The 12,867-nt window shown below is 36.1% G+C and overlaps 1 protein-coding gene across 2 annotated transcripts; it reads left to right on the top strand.

The window, feature by feature from the left end:
• Positions 1–435: 435 nt before the first annotated feature.
• Positions 436–4,242, top strand: LOC142181183 (uncharacterized). 2 transcript variants are annotated; one of them, XR_012709604.1, is made up of 5 exons: positions 436–764; positions 844–1,046; positions 2,267–2,323; positions 2,874–3,525; positions 4,024–4,242. XR_012709604.1 is itself a non-coding variant. In XM_075253736.1 (3 exons), the coding sequence occupies exons 2-3, from the start codon at positions 3,282–3,284 to the stop codon at positions 4,065–4,067; spliced, it is 288 nt and encodes a 95-aa protein (XP_075109837.1). In that variant the 5' UTR covers positions 804–1,046; positions 2,874–3,281; the 3' UTR covers positions 4,068–4,242. The 2 variants fall into 2 exon arrangements, 1 of the variants encoding a protein (XP_075109837.1); XM_075253736.1 differs by lacking the exons at positions 436–764; positions 2,267–2,323 and having other exon boundaries at positions 804–1,046.
• The last annotated feature ends 8,625 nt before the right edge of the window (positions 4,243–12,867 follow it).

Here is a 12,867-nt window from a genome sequence, read left to right as displayed (position 1 = left end):
AATGATTTAAATAAGTCATAATTCATCTCACGGGGCTAGTCATGCCCAAGAACTGGCGAACAAAATGCAAAAGATCAAAACGACCGGTCGGGTCATTACATTCCCGCTATACAATCAAACAAGGAGCGGCCGAATATTATTGAAGAGAGTATACCATAATATCTAGGAGCAGTAGATCATGTACAAACTATATCAACCACCTCTGCAAAATATGTTGTTCTTGCTAGACAATAAAACAAAGAGCGTTCGAATATCATCAAAGCGAATCTGCTAGTGCCACAATATTCAGGAGTAGTAGCCCATGTACAAACAAGATCAACCACTCCTGCAACACAAGTAATAGAGGAACAAGTAGAGGAACAAGTTCAGTTGGATTCTACAACTCCTATCAAAGATGAACAATGTGAAAAACAAGCTTAGAACATATAGACATTATCTAAAAATATTTACATCCTATTTCAGTCATAAAAAAATCTATTATCAATAGTGATTATTTGGTGGTTTTCTTTGGTTCAAATAGTTGAAGGCCCTTCTAATCAAACAAAAAAAGAGGTAAAACAAAGATGAAAAGTGTACATGGACGACATGAGCATAAATTAATTTTACTTAACAACTTTAATCAACCCGTCGGTCCTAGTGAAGGCATTGTGATAGAGCTTGGAAGCTTCCTCGGCACATTGGGAAGGAATGCGACTCGATGTCCTCTTGATATTTTGGATTGGAGGAAGATGGATACAAAAGAGGATATATGGGAATATTCCAAGGTCTGGACTTCTTAATTATTAATTTTTAGTTGAAAATCTATAATATTTTCTGCACTAACAGATTTGACACGAATTGTAGGATAAATATGATATTCCCGAAGCTGGAAAAAAATATATTTTTGAATCTGTTCAAGCTGCCTGGAGAAAGCACAAGAGAAGATTAAAAAAGATCACGTTGACGCCTATAAAAATGATGAAGCTCGAATGCAACATATCCCTGAAGATGTTCCAGTTTCTCAGTTTAAAGAACTCCTTAGGTACTGGAACTCTGAAAAACTCCAGGTATGTGACTTTTTTACTTGTTCTTCTTTATCTTCTTGAACTTCTTCTTTTTGGTTTTCTCCTTCTTCTTGGCCATTGCTGGTGTCTTTTCCTTCTTTATCTGCTTTAGGAATGCTACTATAAATGTTTTTAGCTACTTTCTAGTTGTTTGCTTCTTGGATTCTAATGTAGTCTGATAGTATTAATACTTGAGTGAAATTAGAACTATGTAATATGCATTGTCTAAATAAGGTGAGAGAGACAGACTGAGTATCCTTGATGATTTTTTCCTTAAGTATCCTTGATTTTTTCCACATGTGGACTAGAAAAATGTAGTTTAGGAGTGTTGGGAATAAGTGCTTCACAACCCGTTAACCCCTCTGCAAGTTGTTCACACAAGCATGTCGTCGAGCACTAATATTTTTAACCAAATATTCACTGCCTCATTTTTCTTTGTTACTGCTGGTACTTAGAACTAATTTTTGTGTTGGTACTTAAAAGAAAATATTCACAGATTAAAGAGAATTTCAACAAGGATAGTTAAACCTTTGACACACAATCAAGAGCCTATAAACCTCGTACCACAATCTCCAACTGATCTTGTCAAGGAAAATCCGTAAATGTCCAATCCAAAAAAGACTTGACTTCTTCTCTAGCATAAAGAATTTTGTGCATACATTGTAGTCTTATGAAAAACTCTGATCAGGTAAAATAACATAGTGAGATAAATAGAGAATTCTACTTAAATACTTCTCTAGACAATGGACATACCCAAATAAAGTATTAAGTTACAAATTTAAGGAAGATACAATGCATTGCTAACATCTTGGCGATGGGTCTTTTCCCTTTTGCTTCTTCTTCACCACTGCCTCCTTATTATTCTCCTTTATGAGGGTATTTATTTACAAACCAGATCAGATTTGATTTTCATATAAGTAGGAGACTTTTTATTAAAATACAAAAATTAAGGATATATAATAAGAAACAACACATATTAGCTGAAAAACAAATTGATTTTGTAGACAAAACAGTGGATGAACCTTCCCAACATGTGTAATTACCTAGCTACCTAGAGGCTTGAGGTGATCTAGGAGAAAGCAAAGCAGTGAGTGCATGGAGTATACCATGCTCTCCTAAAAGGGAATGTTATATCAAGTATGCAAAGGCAAAGGAATTGGATGTTAAAATAAACATTATGAGATATACTCATAGTCAATACTTACAGATTTTCGATTTTTCAGTCATTATACGGGCCAACCAACTTGCTGTCCGAAAGTGCAACTATCAGTATATCACAAGTATGTATATGAATCCCATAATATAATTATTCATATAGACATGAAATAACCATTGCATGATAGTTGACACCAGAATAGAGAGTGACCAGAATAACCATTTCTTCTTTGCATCCAAAAAGTCCCTGGCAAGTGGCATCACCTTGTAATTTTTCGACATGTTGAACATCTTCCTCGACCATGTCAGTAATAGGTTGAGCTGCTGCTACTGTTTTTCTTTGCAATCAACGACAATCCATCTCCTCGTTGCTGTTATTTTTTCTTTCTTTCAATGTTCTTCCATTTCCCTTATATTGTGTTTAATATATAATTCTCAAGTCCTACTTGTAAGTTGTTATTTTACGTTTCTTTCTGTTTGCAGAAAACGTCTAAAACTAACATTGAGAATCGGAAAAAATTGAAGAATACTCACACTGCTGGAAAAAGAAGTTTTGCTTTAGTTCGCTCTAAGTTGGTGTATAACTAGCAAATCGTGGCAAAAAAATTTCAGTTTTAGCTTTTGTTTTGTTCATGGTAGATAAGTAGGAATACTAACTCACTTTCATGTAACTAGGAAAATGAAAAGGAAACTTCGGATCCTTTATCAGCAAAGGAAGTCGTTGTAGCTACAAGAAAATGAAAAGCTGGTCGATCATACAAGTCCTCGGATGAAGATACAACTAGTAAAATTGTGCGAATTTTATTTAACTAATATTATATCGAGATCAATTATTTGTTTCTATTTGTTTACTTTTTATTTACTTGAATTATATTTTTTGAATTTTCTTTGTACGCTGAAATGGAGGAAATTGAAGCACAACAAAACAAAAATGGCAATGAGTCCGTAGAGGCATTTGCATCTGTCATGGGAGAACATTCAGGACGTCTGAGATTCTATGAATGAGGGTTTACAAGAACTTCTTTGAGAGGGAAAGTAGGATATTTTGAACCCTCTTCAAATACTTACAATTCTATACAAAAAATGGAGGAGAAGACACAAAGAATGGAGGAAAAAATTGACGAACAAAAGGCAACTATCCGTCAAGAAGTTGTTGCAGATGTCCTTGCACGACTTCAGCGTTCAAGAATTGATATTGATGCTAACATTATTCTAGTGGCATTGGATGATAATTTATTGGGAGAAGATTTATCTGCTCAGCAAACAGCATTGCAACTAATTCGTCGTCTAGCTACTGGTACCAACAAAGAAGGCCAACTCATTCCAGGTATTAACTCATTGAAAATTTAATTATTTTTGTGAGATCTACTGTCTTAGGTTAGTACTTCATGTGCTGCACTTAATTATTTTAACGAGGTTGCCACTGGAGTGATTGTTACTTGAGCAGGTTGAATAATTTAGTTGTGATGTTGTTTTGTGATGTAATAGTGTTCGAAGATGTTAAGGCAGATTGTTGCCCCAAAGATAATAGATTGGAGAGTTGTTTGATATGGTTTTTCTGTTGCTGATTCTTGTTTGTTGTATGTTGTTAAATATCATTGTAACAGACGGGAGAGTTGAAAATTGTACTTGTGTATAACATAATGTTGTTTTGATCAGGTTAAAATTTTTGGGATAGTCGAATTTTCAAAGGAAACTCTGCCGAAAATTTTAAAAATTTAGAGAGTTAGAAATTTTTTGAGTTATCAAGTTGGCCATTCAACACTTTGTTATTCAATTATCTTAAAAGTTTCTTTGTTTAATTTTTTCTGATTGAATTTTTTAGGTGCATCGATTGCGGATGAAAGCAGTGATGATGACCTTACTTGAGTTTTGTTGATCGTTGTTAGACTTTCTATCATCATGTTCAAGGATATTTTAGTTTAGAACATTTTGTATGCAAATTAAAACTCATCTGTTTTTGACTTTTGAATTGTTGATCAAACAATGTATTCATATTTTGTTTTTGTATATGGATAAAGCGAGTTAGATATTTTTAATCTTATTTCGTGGTTTCTATAAGTTATAGTGTATAAAATTTCATTGCATAGGAAAATATTTCTCATTTTGCTTCCATAAATATTAGATATTATAATAGTGAATTGTTGCGATAGACAATATAACCATTCCAATAGACCTAGCAAACAACAATAGCAACCCTCTAATAATCGTGCAATATGTTGCAATATCTGTTACAATATGATACAGATAATTGTTCCAATATATAAAAAACCGTTACAATATATCATGCAAACCATCGTAATATACTTAAAAAGTCATTAGTATAATTATAACACAACGGTTTATAACCGTTCCAATACAATAGAAAACAGTTCCAATACAATAGAAAACCGTTCCCATAAACTAGTCAATGGTTGCAGCTATAACCGTTACAATAGCCGCATACAGAGACGGTTTGCAAACCGTTACAAATAACCGTTCCAGTTGACCTATTGTAATGTTGAATCTCGGAACGCATCATAAACCGTCCCATTAGCGCTACATGGACGGTTTTGGTATCTATAGGTACGATTTTGAAAGGGTTGCCATAGGCTTAATTTCTAGTAGTGAAGCCTTTAATTTAAACAAATATTTCATAATATAAGTATAAATGAACAGTGTAGAAATAATACACAAGCCTGACATCGGGGTGTCACAAGTCACAAGCATCTACTAAGGTCTAAATACAACAGGAGTCTAAAAATGTACTAAATACAGTCTAATGAAAACAAGAGGAAGGAAAGCAGTGATGTGAACGTTGTGCAGCCACCTTGCTAACTCCGAAGACTCTGCCACTAAGCAATCAACACCCGCTACCGGGTTCCAGAATATCTGAATCTGCACACAAGGTGCATGGAGTAATGTGAGTACTCTAACTCAGTAAGTAATAAACGTAAATAAAGTCTGAGCAGTAAGAAATTACGTAAACCATATCATGGCACCACAAAGGATACCACATGTTTCCAAAACAGGATACAAACCAAATCATCTCATTCAACTCCTATTTCGGGAAAATCCTTTGAAAAATGCCTTTCTAATAGTTTTTCAGTAGAAGTTCAGTGAAATTTATAGTGAAAGTGATGAAAATCATCATCGGCCCCTCGGGCAAAAACATAGTTCGTATACATCCCTTGTGCAAAATAGAAATTCATAACCATTTCATAACTTAAAAAGTTCAGTTTAAATGAAAGTTGTTTAAAGCATTTGTTCAACATTTTCAATAGAGGCTCGGTCTAAAGATGAGTGAAAGCAGTAATTAAATCAACATATTCAATCGAAACTCACTTTAAAGGGGAGTGAAACCAGGAAGTTCATAAACAGGCCCCTCAAGAAAAGCATCACTCGTATACATATATATATAGCCCCTCGGGCAAGCCTCTCAGTCGCTCTTGACTCAACTCTTATCAATCAGTGCTCACACTTAGCATTCATGCTCAACAGGTACCATATAATAATGGCTGCGACATACAACCCGATCCATATATCGCTGCGGCGTACAGCCTGATCCATATATATAGTCGACTGCGCTCATTGGGGTTGTGCAGACTCCGGGGGGACTCCTACAACCCAAGCGCTATATCGTTGCGGCATGCATCCTGATTGCATCAATAAGATCGGGATGCACGCCGTAGCAATATATATATATATATATATATATATATATATATATATATATATATATATATATATATATATATATATTGCTATGGCGTGCAGCCCGATACATTAATATATAGTCCTCACAACCAGGCCCTCGGCCTCTCTCAGTCATTAATCTCACAATCAGACCCTCGGTCTATCTCATTCATCAATCTCACAATCAGGCCTTCGGCCTCTCTCAGCCATCAACCTCACAAGTCACTCAGACTATCAGTAAAACAGGGCGTTCAGCTCAAACATCATTTATAGTGCCAAAATTTAGTAAATAAGGCTGAGTTAAAAAATTTCAAAAATGCAGCATGACTGAGTACAATTATTAAGTCAAAATAATGAGGAAAGTAGTAAAAGTCCCATAAGGGTCCAAAACATTTGGCACGAGGCGCAAACATGGCATTTAGCCCAGAACATGATAATAACAAATAGTTTTCAGTCAAATACGCAGTTAAACAGTCAAACTGGATGGACTAAGTCACAATCCCCAATGGTTCATAACCTCACTCTCGTCATCTAGCGTGTGCGTCACCTTAAATTAGCACAACGATGTGAAATCCGGGGTTTCAAACCCTTAGGACAGCATTTACAATCATTACTTACCTTTATCCGGTCCAAACTCTAGCCCATGATGCCTTTGCTTCTCGAATCAGTCTCCAATTGATTCGAATCTAACCAAAATCAGTCCCACATCATTAATACACGCTAAAGGAACAAAGCCCAAGTGAAAATAATCGAATTAACTAAAATATCCCGAAATTGGCAAAACCTGACCCCTGGGCCCACGTCTCGGAACCCGACAAACATTACATCAAATAGAATCCTCATTCTCCAACGAGTCTATACATATTAAGAACATCAAAATCAGACCTTAAATGGCCCGTCAAATCCCCACTCAGAGGTCTCTTAATCTCAAGCCCTAATTACCCATTCTGCACTGAGTTTTTCCAAAATTTCACCACTAATTAGGCCTTTAAACACATATAAACAAGTTATGAAGTCAAGTATCTTACCTCCAAGATATTACTATTTGTTTCCTCTAGAATCCCTCTCAAAAGCTTCAATCCAGTTCAAAAATGGTGAAAAAATGAAGAAGGATCGCAGATTGACTATTTAATACTGCCCAGGTCATTAATACACTGCGATCGCAAGACCACAAACGCGACCGCGAAGAAAAAAGTCATAGCCTCCAAATTTTACTTACTGCGATCGCACACTTGCCCACGCGATCGCAAAGCTGCAACCCACTGACCTATGCGATCGCGTACTCCCTCACGCGGTCGCGAAGAACAGCTGCTCCACCTCACACGATCGCGATCACTCTAAGGTGATCGCATAGAACAAAATTATGCTGCCCCCAAACAGCCCTATGCAATCGCATTCATACCCACGCGACCGCATAGAAGGACACCCGAACTGAACACCAGCAACAATTTCTGCAATCTTTCCAAGTCTGAAAAGATCCGATTACCTCCCGAAACACACCCGAGGCCCTTGGGACCTCAACCAAACATGGAAAAATGTCCCATATAATCATTCAAACTTGTTCCAACCTTCAGAACGCTCAAAAGAACATAAAAACACCAAATCATCACATAATTCAAGCCTAAGCATTCCAAAAACTTCCAAATTTCACTTTGGATCAAAATGTCTATCAAATCTCGTCTGAATCACACACATCACAAATTATACAATGCACCTATTCAGACTTCCAAAATTCCATTTTGACCCCTATATCAAAATCTCACCTATCAACCGGAAAACGCCAAAATTCCAATTTCGTCAATTCAAGCCTAAACATTCCACGGACCTCCAAAATACATTCTGATCACTCTCCTGAGTCCCAAAACACCTAACGAAGCTAACCAAATCATAAAAATTCCAATCCGAGGTCATATACCAACAAGTTAAAACTTGGTCAAACCTTTCAGATTTTAAGCTTCAAATTGAGAAATGTTCTTCTAAATTCATTCTGATTGCTCTGAAAACCAAAACCAACAATTTACATAAGTCATAATACACCACATGGGCTATTCATGCCCTAGAACTAGCGAGTGAAGTGTAAAATCTCAAAACGACCGGTCGGGTCGTTATAGATACATAATCCTCAATTTGGATACGCATTTCATGTGACCCGACCATAACTTCAAATAATTATCAAAAGTAAACACGTCGTATATCACGGGTTTGACTCACGTGATGTGTTTCGCAATGTGTACAAATATAAATGAGTGCGCGAGATCGCGACTAGTTCAAAACAATTCCATAAACAATAAAAGGCGATTAAATTAATTAAAAGAGGTTAGAAATTCAAAATGCACAATAGGTTTTAAAAATATAATACATCAAATAATTAGGCCAATTATAAATAGTTGATCGACTGTTCTAAAACTACGAAACTCGGGAGTGCAAATTGCATGGGGCGCCTTATTTGGGTGCCCCTTTTTAACCTGTAGGCGATTTGTTTTTTTGTTTGTACCCGTACACATTTTTTTATTAAAAGCTTTTTAAAAAGACAATTTTTCCCTTCTTTATTAAAAGACTACTTTCTCTCCATGTATACGCTAGTCCTCTACTGTCTCTGTCTCTCTCTCTCTCTCTCCCGTTATTTGCATTTTTTGATTTGTTCTTCTCTAAAATCAAACGGGTTTCGTTGTTGTTTTTGATTTTTCAACTACTAGTCATTGTTGTTATTGTTCCCCAATAACATTACAATTTAATCACATATACATTGCATTAACTTTTTGGGTTTTATTTAAGTATTAAGTTTTACGATTTAATTTCTGGTTTTGGTTTTGATAGTCATGTATTTATGATAAAATAGTTTCTTAGGGTTTAGTTTGATAATGTAAAGACCAACCCGGTAGTTTTGAGTTCTAGCACATCGTTCAGCAGTTTGGGGCCATGAGCATCTTCACTTCAGGTATTATGACTTGTACGCATGGTTGAAATTTAATTCCGGGGAATTTGGAGTTGATTTGGAAAGGGAATTGTCATTTCGGAAGCTTTAAGTTGAAAAATTGACTAAGATTGGATTTCAGAGTAAATGACCTCAGAATCAAGATCTGAAGGTTTCAGCAGGTTCGTATGATGATTTCGGACTTGGGCGTATGCCCGGATCAGGTTTTGGATGACCCGAGAGCGTTTTGGCACCTATTGTGGAAGTTGGCATTTTGGAAGAAATTTCATAAGTTTGGGTTGAAGTGCATTTCAGTGTTATCAATGTCCGTTTGGGATTCTGAGTGTAGGAGTAGCTTTGTATGGTGATTCTGGCGTTGGAAGCGCGATCGGAAGTGAATTCGGAGGTCCGTGGGTCATTTTGAAGTCATTTGGCTAAAGATTGAAATTTGAAGGTTTTTGAGAAGTTTAATCGGAAATGGACTTTTTGATATCTGGGTCGGATTCTGATTTCGGAAGTTTGAGTAGGTCCGTAATATCAAATGTGACTTGTGTGCAAAATTTGAGGTTAATCGGACATGATTTGATATGTTTCGGCGTCGAATATAGAAATTTGAAATTTCAAAGTTCATAAAGTTTGGATTGGAGTACAATTCATGATTTCGACATTGTCTGATATGATTTGAGGCCTCGAGCGAGTTGGGACATGTTGGTATAATTGGTTAAGGTACCGAAGGGCTCGGGTGGATTTCAGAAGGTTAACGGAATGGATTTCGGACAAAGAAAAGCTGCTGAAATCTGTTGCAGCAGCTGTTCGCCAGAAAAATTCTGATGCGAGGAGTCGATCTTGGAAGCTCATATATTGTAGTCTATAAGGAATCAGAAAATTTGCAAAACATAAAAGTTGTTTCCCTTGCATTCTAGTTTTCAGAAAGTTAAAACATTCATGATTTGGATATTTAATCAAAAAGTCATGATCGATTAAAGATGGCTAGTGGAGCAGTTTCGACAGAATTTTCTGATGCATGGAGCCAACTTTAGAAGCTCATATCTCGGAATATATAAAGAGTAATATGGTGTACAACCTATCAAATGAAAGATCTTCGAGTCTAGTTTCTAAATCTTTAAGCCGTTTGTCATTTGAATATTTTCACAAGGATTTATGGGCGTTTTAACAGAAGGTATACAGCAGGGGAAAATTGTAATAGGATGTACAACCTGCACAATGCAAGGTACAACTCGATGAAGCCTGGGCAGATTGTTTTAAACACGAGTTTTGGCCCATTTCTTTCATTTGGCTTTGACGATTTTGGAGAGCTCAAGAGGGATTTTCAACAAGCAACACTAGGTAAGTGATTTCTTCCTATTTTTGAGTTAAATATGTGATCTTACATGGATTTAGACATGAAAAATTAGATAAATTTGGGATTTTTGGGGAAGACCTAGAATTTGGAATTTTGGACTTTTACCTTGAATTTGAGCATGAAAATTAGAGCAAATTGTTTATTTGAGTTAGTAAAGCTATGGGTAGAATTTATCTTCGAGAAATTTCTGAATCCGGGCACGTGGGCCCGAGGGCATTTTGGTCAACTTTTCGAGCAGAGTTGGGAACTTATATAATTTGAATTGTTACAAGTATTATAGTGAATTGTTATTGGTTTGCCCGTTATTTGAATAGTTTTGGGGCGTTGTGCATCAATTAGAGTCGTTGGAAGGGCTTGGAAGCTGGTTATGAAAATTTCGGAGCGAGGTGAGTCTCCTTTCTAACCTTGTAAGAGGGAATTGTCCCCATAGGTGAGTTAATTGGTTATGTTCTCCTATTTGCAGGAGCTACGTACGCACGAGGTGATGAGAGTCCGTGCGTAGCTACTATTATGCTTAAGTCCGGGTAGTTTAGGGCCCAAAATCATGCTTTCTTGTAATACTTTCAACCTTGTTGACAAACTTAAAATGCTTAAAACATATCGAACGTGTAAATGAATTTCTAAAAAAGGCTAGATATCATTTCTTGACTTTTAAAAGAGAAACTAGCCTTTTTCTGAATATTTGCTCCTTGATGAATTATTAATTTGATTGTTTGAATGTGTTTATCTATTATAGAACGGACCGAACGCCTCGGTAGATTAAATAGATGCATCTATGGCTCGCGTCATTAAACCCTCTAGCAGTGCACAGTTCAAATATTGTTGGATCGGGCCATACGTCCTCGGCATGATTTGCACATGCTGGTATTGCTTGCCTTGAGATTTATCGATATTGATATTTGCTCTCTCTGGTTTGAGATAATTGAAAATTAATAGTTTATGAATCTGGAGATTTTTAATATAAAAACGAACTTTTACCTGTTCGTGACTTATTTGAAATTACTGTCGATCTTAATAACACGATGATTACTCGCATTTATAATATATTACTATTGGACCACTAGTAAGTGTCGAAGTTGACCTCTCATCTCTACTTCTTCGAGATTAGACGGGATACTCATTGGGTACGCGTTGTTTTCGTACTCATACTACACTTGTTGTGCATTTTTGTTGTACTAGTTTATGTGTGGCTGGTGGCTTAGTGGCATAGCGACATGGTTGATACATAGACTTAGGTGAGTTGCATTTATCGAGACGACCGTAGCCAACAGAGTCTCCTTCAAAGTATTGTACTGTATTTTCATTTTTGTTCACTTGTATTCTGGACAGTTACTGTATTTTATTGCATTCTCTAGTAAATCCTCATGCACTTGTGACACCGGGTTTTGGGAGGATTATGGGGTATCTTGTATTAACTTCTTAACATTCATATTTGATTTGAAACGATTATCTTTTACTGGTAAAATTGAAGGAAAAATCATAGTTTTCAAAATTATTGAAACGAGAATTTAGTTAAGTATTTTGGTTGGCTTGCCTGACAGCGGTGTCTGGCGCCATCGCGACCCTTAGTGGATTGTGGGTCATGACAATAAGTGCATTAGTTTTACTTTTACGATTGTGTTTTCAGGTTTTTTGAACGTGTATTGTGTTGTTGATGAAAATTCTATAAATTCTTCTGTGATTAGACATCGAAATTTTTAAAAATTTTGAGAGTTAAATAGATGATACTATTATAGTGTGAAGTTTATAATAGTTCAATGATACCTTAGATAGGAGATGAAGTTTTGTTTCATGTTTTGTGTTTTTTTGTTATATTATTTTATGAACATCAGCATTATTTGTGGATTTGAATTTGTGTTTTGTTTTTTGTAAAAACTACAACATGTTTTTGCTGAATGTTTTGTTTTGTAACTGGTGAACTTCAGCTTTAGGAGGTGAAGTTTTTATTTTTGTAATTGGTGAAGTTCAGCTCTAGAGCTGAAGTATTTGTTTTGTAACTGCAAACTTCAGCTCTAGAGCCGAAGTTTTTGTTTTGTAACTGGCGAACTTCAGCTATAGAGCTGAAGTTTTTGTTTGTAACTGGGGAACTTCAGTCTTCTTAGAGTTGAAGTTTTAACCGATTTTTTTTGATAATGTCCTGATGTTATTTTTTGTATCTTTTACTTTTTTTGAACAGATAGCGCCTAAAGGGCCTAATGATACGAATGCAGCTAAAGCATGCAAAGCAGTTAATGCACCTAAAGCACCTAAAGCACCTAAACAACCTATAATACCCCCAGGTCCTTATGTCCCTGCTGCTCCACCTACAAGACCAGGGCAAAGATATTTTGAGTTTCGAGATTGGTTTAACTATAAGGTTTATTGGAAGGGGAACCATGATTTGAAGAGATTCATTGCAAGTTTCTTGACTCCTACACAACAGGATAAACTTAATAATGGTACATTTCGATATATTATGGCTATGGAGAATTTTAAATGCAGCATGAAGTTGGTTCATTATTTGTGTCTTTCTCGAATATTCACCAATGATCGAGACTCCATTAGTTTCAAGATTTTTGGCCATGATGTTTCCTTTACCCTTGAAGACTTTCACATTATGTGCGGTTTGAGGATCACAACACATAATGTTGAAAAACCAATTAATCGAGAGAGCAAAATATCTTAGATGCGATCTTGGCTCCACAGAAGTCGTAGATGCGATCTTGGCTCCACAGAAG

The sequence above is a fragment of the Nicotiana tabacum genome, chromosome 1 (assembly GCF_000715075.1).
Source record: "Nicotiana tabacum cultivar K326 chromosome 1, ASM71507v2, whole genome shotgun sequence".
Lineage (NCBI taxonomy): Eukaryota > Viridiplantae > Streptophyta > Magnoliopsida > Solanales > Solanaceae > Nicotiana > Nicotiana tabacum.
Note: the sequence above shows the minus strand (reverse complement) of the source record. Positions and strands in the feature narration are given on the sequence as shown.

Bases quoted from the DNA above. Each gene is read 5' to 3' on its own strand.
- LOC142181183 (XM_075253736.1), top strand. From the start codon at position 3,282: ATGGAGGAGAAGACACAAAGAATGGAGGAAAAAATTGACGAACAAAAG. The intron at 3,526-4,023 runs GTATTAACTCAT...TGAATTTTTTAG, and splicing joins AGAAGGCCAACTCATTCCAG to GTGCATCGATTGCGGATGAA.